The sequence below is a fragment of the Equus przewalskii genome, chromosome 3 (assembly GCF_037783145.1).
Source record: "Equus przewalskii isolate Varuska chromosome 3, EquPr2, whole genome shotgun sequence".
Classification (NCBI taxonomy): domain Eukaryota; kingdom Metazoa; phylum Chordata; class Mammalia; order Perissodactyla; family Equidae; genus Equus; species Equus przewalskii.
This window is the reverse complement of record NC_091833.1, coordinates 36,825,560-36,839,313: the sequence shown is the minus strand read 5'-3', so window position 1 is coordinate 36,839,313 and position 13,754 is coordinate 36,825,560. Positions and strand designations below refer to the sequence as shown.

General features: G+C 43.1%; 2 protein-coding genes across 23 annotated transcripts in view; both read right to left on the bottom strand.

The window, feature by feature from the left end:
• Positions 1-10,669, bottom strand: part of SLC9B2 (solute carrier family 9 member B2) — a 60,135-nt gene extending 49,466 nt beyond the window's left edge. For 6 of the 20 annotated variants that reach the window (XR_011538592.1, XR_011538593.1, XM_070614108.1 and 3 more), the window contains exon 1: positions 9,658-9,794. The gene's annotated coding sequence lies outside the window, so the exon portion shown is untranslated. Of the gene's footprint in view, positions 1-7,267; positions 7,423-7,981; positions 8,176-9,657; positions 9,798-10,292 lie in introns of those variants that run through there. The other 14 variants (XR_011538591.1, XM_070614109.1, XM_070614111.1 and 11 more) reach the window with 10 other exon arrangements.
• A 1,279-nt stretch (positions 10,670-11,948) lies between these two features.
• The window catches only part of BDH2 (3-hydroxybutyrate dehydrogenase 2), a 30,160-nt gene continuing 28,354 nt past the window's right edge, over positions 11,949-13,754 (bottom strand). For all 3 annotated transcript variants that reach the window (XM_008540125.2, XM_070614118.1, XM_008540126.2), the window contains exon 10: positions 11,949-12,513. In XM_008540125.2, the coding sequence (XP_008538347.1) occupies positions 12,460-12,513 (54 nt within the window). In that variant the 3' untranslated portion in view covers positions 11,949-12,459. The remainder of the gene's footprint in view (positions 12,514-13,754) is intronic.

Genomic DNA, 13,754 nt, shown 5'->3' with positions numbered 1-13,754 from the left:
TAAGAAAGCAGTTTTGGCAAAGAAATCAGAAAATATGCAGAAATGACTTTTTTTTAAAGACTGGCACCTGAGCTACCAACTGTTGCCAATCTTTTTTTTTTTTTTTTTTTCGCTTTTTAACTCCCCAGATTCCCCCGAGTACACAGTTGTATATTTTAGTTGTGGGTCCTTCTAGTTGCAGCATGTGGGACGCTGCCTCAGCATGGCCTGATGAGCGGTGCCATGTCTGTACCCAGGATCTGAACCAGCGAAACCCTGGGCCGCCGAAGCAGAGCTCACAGACTTAACCACTCGGCCACAGGGCTGGCCCCCAGAAATGACTTCTGAAGGGCCAAAAGAAATGTGATGAAATCCATTAAAAAGTAGAAAGTTTATACCCCTTACTCAGAGAGAGGCTCTCCAGTCCTCATTCAGAGCCGATTAACTCTTATTTTGAAAACAACTCTAATGACTTTGCTCATCTGGTTTCCAAACCCTCAGAAGATAAGATGTTATAAATTAAAACAAATGTATGAAGAGATTGTAAAGAAGCAAACTGACAACAGCACGAATGACAGCTGACAGTGAGAGAGATGGAAAAGAGCAATCTAGGTGTACAAAACGTGGGGATAAATCTCTTTTCCACAGGAGTATTTACAGTTTTGTCCTGCCAAGTGTCTCTTCCCCTCCTTTTTTGGCAACAGCACACTAATTTTCTCTTGTGGAATCCACAGCTCCCCTAGTCTCCATCCATGGTTCATGTGAGGCTCACATCATCCTCACCTCCCCAACCCCCTACTGCACCAATGTTCCAGAGAGGGGGACAGGCCTAGACAATGAGGAGCTCCTTCCCTGGTCACACTGACTGTTCTAGGCATGAGCAAGTGACTCATACCTGGCTAATGAGAGTCAGCTTTATGGTGTTTCCTGGAATCACTGGGAAAGAGCTTGCTTTCTTTTAGAGTTGCTAAGCCCAGACTTGCTGTTGACAATCTTTGTGACATACAAGAAAAGCCTTCCAAAGAATGATCATAGAGCAAAGCAGATTCTGAATATGCAAAGAGAGAGAGAGAGAGCTCCAGATTAATACTCATATTGTTGGTACACCTAGAAGCAGCTCCTTTCAGTTAGATGAGCCAATTAATTCCTTACCAGTTCGAGCTGGCTTCCTGTCACTTGCCACCAAATGCATCCTTCATAAGAACCTTCATACCTGAACTGCCCTGAAAGATCCCCAGTATAATAAGAGATGTTTAGAAAGGTGATTCTACATCTCCAAGAAAAAGAAAAGAAAAGAAAAGAAAATGATGTGGGGATATTTTCTGTTATTAAAGGCATTAAAATATATAATACAATTTAGAGATTTTCTTTAAAGAGAATGTTAAAATAAGCAAAAATCTGGTATTCAATAAAATAGGTGTCAGTTATCCAAAAAATAAATTTAAGTGAAATGCTCTTTTTTTAAACAATGTTGGTTAAATAAAATACTCTAGTTAATGGACCTTAATTATTTTTTCATTGTGTTCACGGAAGACTTTTGAAGTCCTCAGTCCCAGGAAGGTTTAAGAGAGCTGTTAAGCATCTGAGATGCTGAGTATCTGGGATGGAAAAATGAAAAAGTGGGGAAATTCAGAGAAACTAGGTGGTTTCCAAGAAATTAAGAATCACAGGGTAATGGTATAAAAAAAGTTGGAAAGGTCTTTAGAAACATCCTAGTCTAATCTCTTTAACATTCAAATGAGAAAACTACTGCCTAGAGAAGCTAAGTAACTTTTTCAACTAATAGCCAATGTCAGCCAAGCCTCACAGTAAAACCGTGTAAAAACTTGTGAAATGAGTTGGTTCTTTAATCTGTATCATTGACTTCATGCATCTCTACCAAATCACTACATTATATTTTTACATTTTTGCTATAATATTTTATTTAAAATCCCACTCATATATACCCATAGTTAATTCTAAATTTGAAAACACATTCCACGAGAAGTTTGAAAACATCTTCTACAAGCAAATATAAATATTTTTATTTTCTACCTTGTATTATGTTCAGCTTTACTCTTTCCCATTGTTAGAAATGTTAATAGAGTTTATTATGAATAAAAAATTGTACTAACCTAAATGGTTGTACAACATTGGTGACAAAATGAATGGAACGAGAACTTTTGTCCTATTCTCATGACAAATATTATTTACATATTCTCAATTAATAGTTAACTGGCTGACACCTTGCCACTTAACCATGTCTTAAGATTCTAAGAATTAAGGAGGTTTTCTTTTAAAAAAATCCAGTTAAGCTGAGATGCTTTGAGAGATTTTTGTTTATCAGAAAATTACACTGAGAACTCGGAAGATATTTTAGATACAAGTGCCTATACACAGAAACAAGTTTTTTTCTGCTTCTCCATCAAGATAGTGCCTTATTCAGACTGATATCACCACCTGTACACTATATTAGGAAAAAAAACTTATCCTGCGTCAAATGGTGAAATTTTATAGATTTCATAAATTCAGTAAATAACATGAATTTAATCAAATTCTGTGACTCAAATACAGATTTCAATAGAAGAAGGAGGTTTGACCTGAGCCCAGGGACGTGGCTGCTAAGACCATCTGCCTGTCCACTTGCATGTAGGTCAGTAGGTCAGGTGTCACCTGCATACACACGCCAACGGCTGCTGACTCTCTAGCATTCTTAGTATACAGAATTTCCTACAGGACTGACCCAAACACTTAGAAACAATCTTGGCTCAATTTGAGCTTTGCTTTCCAGTATTATGGATATATGCCACCAAAATCATAGAGCTGTGGACCTGAACAGTTTCCTTAGTCTTTCCTCCAAACCTGAGAGAAAACTGCACATCAAGAAGATGAGCAGTTCTGTATATGTGTATGGATGTAAATAGAGAAAAAAGGTCTGTTAATAGTAGTTGCCTTTGGGGTGGAAAATGGAATTGAAGAGGTTGAAATTTCATTTTCATTCTCTATATTTCTGTACTGTTAGGATTTTTACAAGAAGACTTTCTTACGCAATTTAAAATACATTGAAAAAATTTATGCAATTCTTAAAGCTTTAGAGAAAAGGAATACAGCTTTCCTTGGTAACACTATTTTTCAGAGATAGAATCTCGTCATTTGACTTTAGGTAACTTAATCCCACCCGCTACAATTTAAGGTCATTTTTGTTTTTGTGGTTAAGAAAATGGAGAACTGCCTAGAATCTTCTACAGCAGTTTTCAAATATTTCTTAAGCCAAAAATCTTTCACCAAATGAAACCTTTTCCTGAAACCCAACAAATGGGACAGAGAAAAGGTGGAGCTGCAGGAGCCTATCACTTGCCCTGCTCCTTCTGGCAAGTGAAGCACAATTAAAACCCTTTTGTAAACACGCTTTCACATAGAGGAGATGTTTGTTAAATCAGCCTTCTCTTTTTCAGGTTATCTTATTAATCTAAATGTTTAAAGGTGCTTTCTGCGGGCTGGCCTGGTGGCACAGTGGTTAAGTTCACACGTTCCACTTCGGTGGCCTAAAGTTCCCCAGTTCGGATCCCAGGTGCGGACCGACATGCCACTTGTCAAGCCATGCTGTGGCAGGCGTCCCACATATAAAGTAGAGGAAGATGGGCATGGATGTTAGCTCAGGGCCAGCCTTCCTCAGCAAAAAGAGGAGGACTGGAGGCAGATGTTAGCTCAGGGCTGATCTTCCTTAAAAAAAAAAAAGTGCTTTCAGTAATATTTCAGAGGAAATAAAAGAACTATGATTTGCAAATGTCCAAAGGCTTATTGCTATCGACTGAATTACTGCTAAAAGATCATTACATGGATAAAGGCTGATTATTCCTGTTGTTTGTTGTCCGTGATATGGACTGTCCAACATTTACTGGGATGTTCTTATTGAGAATTTACATATATTGCTGGAGTACTATATGTGCTGTATTCATACATTTGAAGGAGCATCTCCAGGACTGTTCATGAAGCCTTCTATAATGATTACAATGATAAACATCACCTACCTTCGGGGTTTATCCATTCACGTGTTGAAAGGGGGGGTTCTCAGTCTCACGCAGTACTTCTATATAGAACATACAGAAACCTTCCAGTTCCTGGGTCCTGCTAACCAACTCTGATCTAAGGCTCATTTTCCAAAAGGAGCACTGCCCAGCCGTGACGAATTCAGATCAAGTGAAGAGTAGGGCTTAAACCCTGAAACGACTGAGAATGTTTCCCTGAACAAGAACGACCTCATCTGAAAGTGTTAGCGTGCCAACCACATGGGACCAAGTTATCAGAGAAAAACAACTGCTCTGCTGTTTGGTTAATTGATACAGACACGTAAAGTAAAACACTGTATAATGAGATATGAATGAAAGGAAATTATCCCTAGGTAAGAAAGGACCCAGTACTTGCTTTTCTCCTTTGTAATCTCTCTCCTCACCTAGGGCAAAAGCATTTAATTGAAAGTTTAAAATATTATTTCTAGGCCTACTACAATCAGAATCTCCAGAGACTGAACCCCCCAAGTGTGGCAGACAGGACTTACTAACTACCTAAAACCACTGCTCAGGCATGCCGGTGGCCCTCCTCCACCCCAAGGGGTAAATCACGACTGGGCTAAATCAATCTCTCTAACACCATTCCTCTCTGCCAGCTGGTGGTTCAGAGCTGAGCGTAATTCACTCTTTCCAATGAAGTTTGTGAGCAAGGCTATTGGAGGCCACTGGGTAAGACTCCTAATAAAAAGACAGGGAAGCAAGAGAACCCTCTCCTCTTTGTGCCTTTAAATTGTGTGTGTGTGTGTGTGTGTGGGAAATGGAGCTGTGGAGGGGCACTATGTTTCTTGGAACTCTAGCAGCCATCATTCACCCATGAAGAAAAAGGCAAGATTGGCTCATAGAAAGTGACCTAGAGCCTGATATCACTGGGGACCGAACAAACCCTGGATGCGCTTACCTTCAGACATCTTGTTGTATGGGAAAAATTAAACCTGTATTTTTGAAAGTAATTTTGGCCAAATATCCTGTTACTTGCAGCCAAAAGCACCCTAACCAATCCAACAGGTGATTCTGACGCAGAGCCAGCTCTGAGAAGTTCTGATGAGGAGCAGTGATGAGGGACCTTTGGCTCACACGTATCTATCTCCCTAGCTTCTTGACATGGTGCAAAATCTTCAGAGGACAAACAACCAGAACACTGCCTTTGTATTGATATATCTCAACAAATAAACCGAAAATAACAATTTTAGTAGCTAAAGACCAATACCAAGGTTTTTAGGACCACCCTTTTAGTCAATAGAGATTATATACATTGTAAAGTTGTATATTTTCCCTCCCCATCCCTGAAGTTCATTTGTAATATTTGAATTTGAATCGAATTAAAAAAAATTGGGCTTATAAACATGTGATTGTTTTCTAAATTTCTACCCATGAAACAAACAAAACAGTAACACAACACCACTACCATCCCTGCCTGCACTTCCTTTTTGCTCTCTCTACTTGGTAAAATTCTATCAGTCATTCAACATTTAACTTACAAGTCACCTTCTCAATTAGTATTTCCTAACTCCACATAGACTAGCTCTGTCCCTCTTTCTTCTCTCTGAGGACTCACTCACTTATTTGACAAACATCTATTAAGCTCTTGCTATGTTCTAGTCCTTGTGCTGGGGATTCAAAAGTAAAAAGTCTGACATAGTTCCTCTACTCAGAGGTTAAAACCTAATCAGAGAATGACAGATCATTCCTTAAGCAACCATAATAGAATGTAGTAAGTTTCAATTTGGGGCACATAAGACAGCAACCCCATCACTTCAAAATCAGTGACGTTCATCAGACTTTCACTGGATAAGATACCAAGATGACTGAGATGCAGTCTCTATTCTTTAAGGGAGGGACAGAGACTGATATGTGTTCATCAAACCAGTTTCCCCTGCTGCCTGCGCACACAGGTATTTGACATTTCCTAGCCTCTCTTGCAAGTCAGTGTGGCATGTTACTGAGCTCTGGCCACAGGACGTGGGCATGAACAATGTCTGCTACTTCTACTCTTCACTTGTAAGAAACCTCTCATGCAGTCTTCCACATACCCTCTCTTTTCCTGTCCATTGCCTGGAAACTAAGGACTCGACGGTCTTAGGGGATGGCACAGCCATAATATAAAAAGAGTGTGGGTTCCTGAATCACTGAGTAGAAGGCCACTAGCTGAACACCTGATTGAACTTTCCATGAGGGAGAAATAAGCTGCCTCTGTGTTGTTACTGAGATTTGAGTTTATCTGTTATAGCAGCTAGTGTTACCTCAAGGTAATTTAATTGTGATGTGAGAAGTACAGTCACATAGTTAAACGGAGAAAGGAGGTATTGCCTACTTGGCTGGGGTCAAGCCTTGAAAGAGGACCCACTCTTGTGAAGAAAATAAAGACCAGTACAGGCAGAGAAACCACAGGATTAAAGGATGAGAGGTGAAAGAGAATGTGTCTGTAGGGAACTCTGTGTATATCTGCATCAACTACACCATAAACGGCAAGATGCGGAGTGGTTAGAGGACAATGGGATTAATCCTTACTGTAAATCCTTGTGTCACTGCCTCCTAGTTGGGCCATTTGGGGCAAGTTACTTAACCAGTACAGATAAGTTTCTTCATCAGTAAAATGGTGAAAATGCCTATGTCACAGAAAATCTTAAAAAAGTACTAAGTACATCATGCAGTCCCAAAATAGTCCCCTCAAAGCTTTCTCCTCCTTTTATAGGATTTTCCCTGAGAAGAAAGCATACATGTGCTGAAGGGACACTGGCAAATTCAAACCTTTCAGTCCCTCATGTAAACCACAGAAAAATAAAGGAATGGATTTCGAAAAAGGCAAAGAGCTTTTATGATATCAACAAGATATCTTTAATAACTTGATAAAGCTGTTAAAAACTCTTTAGAACTTATCATAATTGTGCTTTCTTTAACATGCAGGATACACGACTCTAAAAACACTGAGAACACCACCGCCTCACACAAGTGCATATACAGGCAGCTCCATTCCCCACATACTGTGTTCCTAGGCTTTGTGTGCAAAAGATGTAAATCCTTTCCCCTAGAGGAAACATCTGTTCTATCACTGGGGTCTGTGACCAGCCTATCAATTATCAATAGGACCAGGAAACAGTTGGGCATGAACCAGATACTCAACAATTTCTTGTTACAGAATACATTCTGTAAATGTTTTAAATGAAGAAAGGGTTTACATTATATTTGTACAGCAAGAGATGTCAGAGATAATCTAGTCTATGCATAACAAATTCAAATACCTTCAGGGATAAACTCAGTGTGGGGTCTGCAGCACCTGGTGAGGGCACAGCCCAGCTGAAGGCATCAGATCACTGCAGGCCCCTGGGCCTCATCTCATGTCTTCACTTCCCATCAAAAGAAACTGAAGAGATTAGGTTTAGATGACTCTTGGAGGCTACAGAGCAAACATATTAATGAGTCAGCGCAGAAAATAGAAACCACTCCAGGCATTTTAAGCAGAAAGAGATTCTACAGGGAATTGAGTGAACTGTTGAAAGGGCTAGGGAGCAGGGTCTAGGCTGGGCCTCCAGGAAGGACTTCCAGAACATTAGTAACTGAACCACTGGGGAATGTACTATTTTTGCCTCAATCAGGAGACCCCACAGGGACTACAGAGTTCAAGAACAACACTGTAGCTGAGACCCAGAGAGGCTGGGATCTGGAAGCTGCCTGGACAGAGAACACAGAAGATGTTTCCCACCTCCCTCAACCACCTCCGGACAGCCAGAGAGCTGGTGCTTCAACACGACAACGCTGACCTGGCTGTCCCTGCTGCTGTAAGGCCCTCCCAACACCCACAGTTCTGGAGACTGGACACTCGCATCTCCTGCACCGTCCTTGTCAACAGAAATTCGCCAAAAATAGCAGGGAGATGCCTCTGCCTCATCCCTGCCTTCGAAATCTCAGGCAAGTCATCTACTTGCCAGACGCTAATTTTACATCCAGAACTCTACCTGCGAGGGAGTCTAGGAAATACTTTAGCTTTCCAGTTTCGCCTGTACAAAGAGGCATACAAGAAGCAAGCAGGAATGGATGTGAGGGCCAAACTTCCACATCCAGGATAGCAACTTTTGGTGTAGGCCCCAGGGCTCAGACCTACATCACCGACCTTTTCCCACTTATTCTACAATGCCTTCTAGGGAAATCCTAAAAAAAGAAAAAAATAAAAAAATAAAAATACAGGCAAAATATGCTGGAAAATATATTATGCGATTCAGTCACTTTGCTCACATCATTAGCATACCATGAATCCACTACCTAATTTTTTGTTAGGTATATTCTGATCCATTGGATTTTGAGTTACTGAATGGCAGAAACTTTATTTAATTCATATTTGTATCTCCTGTCCCCATGCCTGCGTTGCCCAGAGAAGACACACGGGTACTTGCTGAATTGAAACGTTACATTCTTGACTTAGAGAGAAACAGTAAACCAGAATTTCACGAGAGTACTTTGTAGCAGCAATAACTTCAGGCGGAGGCCCCATTAGAGAGATGGAGTGGGGTTGAAAAGGGCTTTTAGTCTTTCAGTGGAAACAGAGGTTGACTTGTCTCAGTAGGGTACCTGCCTCTCTCTATCCACTCATGTTATCCATTTCTTGACCGGAGGCTAAAGGAAATGTGGCTTCCTGCTGTTAATCTTCTAGGGCAACAAGTACACCAGCTTCTAGGGTGAGATAACAGGCTGATGCCTGGGAAGTACAGTCGCTTGACATGTTGATAGTTCTGAGAAATGCGTTCTCGGGCAATTTTGTTGTGCAAGCATCAGAGTGTACTGAAGCGGAACAAAATGTGTGACCCCAAAATGTGTTCTTTCAACATGAACATTATTTTAGGATTATTTGTAAGAAAAAAAAGACTCAGAGGTTTTTCTTGTTACCTTCGCTTTAAGCGCCTAAAAGTGATACAAAAACCTGTCTCAGGAAGCGAGCTATGTCACCTTGGTGTGACAAGACCGAGGCAGTAGAGCGGGAGGAGCCTAGAAAAGCCTGTTTGCTGGGCTCCCCTCTGTCTTCTGTTTCTGCGTGGCCAAACACTTGTTTACCAAATGTTTGCTCCTTTTCTCCTACCTGTGAACTGCCTTCCTACCCTCTGAAGCCCCTGGCTCTCCCCACCCCCAACATCTTTTGTCTTCAGCCGAGGATGGCATTTAAGGCGAGGGCCTCGGCCATTTTGGCAAGTTACTTGTTTTCTTGGGTTTCTCCCGTGTACACACGCTATTAGGCTTTCCTTCTCCCGTTAGAGTCTCTCGTGGCGATCTGATCATAGAGCGGCCAGAAGAGCCGGAAGGCAGAGGAGCATCTCTCCGCGCCCCGCAGCGCGCGCGCAGCCCCGGCGGCAGAGCCCGCACCGCCGGCTGCAGGGCCGCTGACGCCCCCGCGGGAGGCCCGGGCAGCGCGGCCGCCCCCAACTCGACAGTGGTGCCGGCTCCAGCGGCGGCGTCTGGGCGCAGCGGCACCTCGGCCCACAGGAGCCACACCCTCCGGTTGTTTTAAGAACTAAAATAAACGAGTGAAACCCACGGCAGCAACAACTAACAAGTGAGCGCGCACACAGCCACGCACCCCAGGGCCGCGCCCGCCTCCGCGCCCCCGGCCCGCAAGCCCTGAAGCCCCGCCGGTTCCGCTTACCCTGGCGTCTCGGGGGCCCAGCTCGCGGCCCGCGGGGGGCCCGGCTGCGCCGCGGCTCAGGGACGGGCGGGCCCGCGGGGGGCGCCGGCTGCGCCGCGGCTCAGGGACGGCTGGGCGGGCGCCCGCACGCATCGCCCCAGGCGGCGCCCCGCCCTCTCGGCGCGGGAGACCCGGGCGGGCCCGCGGCCTCCACGGGTCCGGGGCTCGGCGGCGCGGCGCTGGCGGCCTTAGGCGCTGTGTCGGCGGGGAGCCGGCGGGAAGGGTCGGGCGAGGCCGCGCGGGGAGGGCGGACCGGCAGCCCGCGGCGGGGAGCCCGGTTCCCGGGCCGGGCCGGGCGGCCGGGACGTCGCGTGCTCCGGGCGCACCGCGGCGCGTCTTCTCCGAGGCGCCGCGAGAACAGGACCCTTCCAGCGAGCGGCGTGGCGGGCGGCTCGTCCCCTCGGCCGCGTGTTGGCTCGAGCCTCCCGCTGGCCCGCGTGGATGCTGCGGTGCCGGCGGCAGCCCGCGTCCCTCCCCTCCCCTCCCTTCCGCTTCGGGTCTGCCTTCCCTGATCGACCCCGCCACCCGAGTGTGAGCCTGGGCGCGCGCCCCTTCCGGGGCATTTCCACGTCCTTCAGAAATAAAGAATTTCTTACCTGTTTTTTACTCCTTTAAGCAACTGCCAGTTTTAATCACCGCTGTTCAGGCGAGACAGACAGTGTCCAGGACCGTCCCCAGCAGACGGGAGCCGCTCCTCCTCGTCTCTCAGGTGCTCCTTTGTGGACAGGATGGAGGAACCCAAGTCCCGTCCCATGACCTGGCTCAGGCCGTCTACAATGGTTATTTTCCTACACTGACTCTTCCTCCCTAAAGCTTGAAAGGCTTCTGGTGACATCCAGCTTCCTCTTACCACAGGAGTGAAATGTAGTTTTCCTTTTCTTTCAGTCATATGCTCCTCATTGATCCATCAACCTGATTAATTAACCTTACTTTAGAGAACATGAACTTTTGGGCTCCAGTTTACTTTGCTTTTATTGTTGACACTGTTTTATAGTTTACAGTTAGCTCTGAGAGAACTGACCCTGAGGGTCATGTGTTAATGTTAGAATCCACTGCGATTATTATAACAAAATGTTATCCTTTCATTGTCCATTAAAAATTTCCTTGTTAATATTAATTAACATTCTAAGAGAAAAGACTGCTCATTTATTATCTATATGTGCATCATACCATTTGGTCTTTTGAGGTAGCTACAAATAAAAAACAAACACAAAACGCTAAAACTAAAAGAACAAGAAAAAACTTCTTCCTAGTACTCTATCATACATGAATTTACTTGAACTTTTTCTTGAAACTTTTATTTTCTTTAGTTTTGTTTCCTGTTATATGATTCATTTATATTTATTTATCCAGAGACTATTTCTAAGTTTTATATCCTCCTGTCTGTTATCCTCGAATTTGGTGAAGAAATCTATACTTAATCTAAAAAATATCCCTCAAACTGATGATACTGCTGATGCAGATCAAGGCTGCCCACTGGAGAGAAGCCCAAGGCGTCCTGGCCTACATACCGATCTACATCATCCTCCGGGAAGCACAGGACATCCTGACCTCATTGATCTGATTCTTACCCAAAGTTCTAGGACCACCCAATAACCAGACGCCACCTGCAAAGACACCATTTTAACATTTTTTTCATGATCTTTCCTTTGTCTTGTAAAGAAATAACTCACATACCTATGCCTTATAAATTTAGCCCTACCCTCAACCCATTGCAGCTCTTCCTGCCCCTGGGTCCTGTCCCCATGCTGCAGCTCTTCACCGCCCCTGGGTCCTGTCCCCATGCTGCAGCTCTTCCTGCCCCTGGGTCCTGTCCCCATGCTGCAGCTCTTCCTGCCCCTGGGTCCTGTCCCCACGCTGCAGCTCTTCCTGCCCCTGGGTCCTGTCCCCATGCTGCAGCTCTTCACCGCCCCTGGGTCCTGTCCCCACGCTGCAGCTCTTCCTGCCCCTGGGTCCTGTCCCCATGCTGCAGCTCTTACCGCCCCTGGGTCCTGTCCCCATTGCAGCTCTTCACCACCCCTGGTTCCTGTCCCCATGCTACTCCATGCTATTCTCTTAATAAAAGAGCACTACTGCCAGACCTCAAGAGTCCAAGAAATCTTTCTTTTGACTCCTCGGCTCGCCAAGCCTGCATCACTGCGTTAGTTAACTATTATGTTTCTTAGGCTCATGTCAAATGTCATTGTTTATTTTAACAAAGATCTTTTAGTTAGACTAAGAAAATAGTACTTAATCACAAGTGATAACATCCATTAAGTATAAACACCTGATGATTATTTTTATTTTATATAACAGACCAACATATAGTTCTGAATAGTCTATAGTTCTTTTAACATAAGTTAGTGAAGCCAAACTCCTTCCTACCTTTGCTGTTCATTTATAACGGTGTAAAAATTTTAAATTAGTATCCACATACAGACCAATGCAGACCTGAACAAAAACATCTGAATATTGGGAAATAGAAATGAATACACTTTTCTTTTAAAAAACTTACTTTTTTCCTTCATATTTTAATTTTAAATGCTTACAAATTGAGGCTTATTTTAAAAACTATTCTTTTGCAGTGATGTTATTAAGCTACAATGATTTCAAAAGAAATTAATATATTTAAAGAATCAAATTCTTGTGAACAATGACATCCTTAAAAAGGGCTTGTTTTCATTAATATTCCATTAATAGGAAAGAGATGATGAGTGAGTTTTCTTCATAGCCGGGTTTACAGTGTACAGGAAGGGCCTGCCTTCCCAGCAAGGAGATCCTGAATCACAAGCTCCAGCCTCCATCAATGATGACAGGATTACCTGTGACGTAGGCAGACTGTAGTGATAAACACAAGGAGACCCAACAATTAGCCAGGTTTAACACAGGTTGTGTTTCTTCAATTTTTGTATGGCTGAGATAACTAAACAATTTACTCTCCTGGTAACAGGAAACTTCACTTAACAGAATTTAGGAAAATTAGAATTAAGTTTCAGGTGATTTAAAACTTCTGAGTGTTCTTGTGATCCAGAGCTAAGTGGCCTCTAGCTGGTGTTTGAGCATGTATCACATTCTACGCAGGGGCTATTAGGTATTTGGTCTCAGAATCAGAAAATTAAGCAGTTTGGTGATATATACCCATTCTCCAAATTAGGATAAAGTCTAGGCTAAAATAGTACACTTTAATTTTGAGACTCAGAACTATTCTAAACTAGCTGAGTTTTATGCCACTAATAAACTTTTGAACATAATCAAGTGTGTCAGTCATAAAGTGGTGGTGTCAATTTACAAATAGAATTGTTTTAAAAGACGGTGTATATTTAGTTGGTCAACATACACAGGTAATTCCATGAGCTGGAGCATGCTAAATGTGTTTTTAACATTTATGTGAATACTAATAATTATCTATTGAACTACAAAAAAATATTCTATACTAACTTCAGACATCTAAATCTGTGTAAAACTAAAGGAGTTAAAAATATTACTGTTTCTTTCCCACAGAATTTTTCATTTTCTAAAGAATTCAAGGTGAAGTGATCCTTGTGGTAGAGGTTTAACAGTCTTTTAACTTAAACATGGATAATAAAGACTCAAATTTGTGTTCTTAGTTTTAAACTCATCTAAAGCCTGAGACAATGGAAGAGGCAAGAAGGAAAGACATCATAATAGAAGAACAGAAATTTTTTTTTTTTTAGGAAGAGTAGCCCTATGCTAAGATCTACTGCCAATCGTCCTCTTTTTTTTTTTTTTTTTTGCTGAGGAAGACTGGCCCTGAGCTAACATCCATGCCCATCTTCTTCTACTTTATATGTGGGATGCCTGCCATAGCATGGCTTGACAAGTGGTGCATAGGTCCACACCTGGGATCCAAACCAGTGAACCCCTAGCCGCCAAAGTGCAGACTGCAAACTTAACTGCTGCACCACCAGGCTGGCCCCAAGTTCAATATATGAAAACGGATCATATAAAGCAGATAAATCAGTTTACCAAGAAACAACCCCAATTCCCTCAAGTTTTTTTAAAAAGGCAAGTTCTCTGTTTTATATATGGACTCCTCTGGTCTCCTCTAAAAGGCCAAT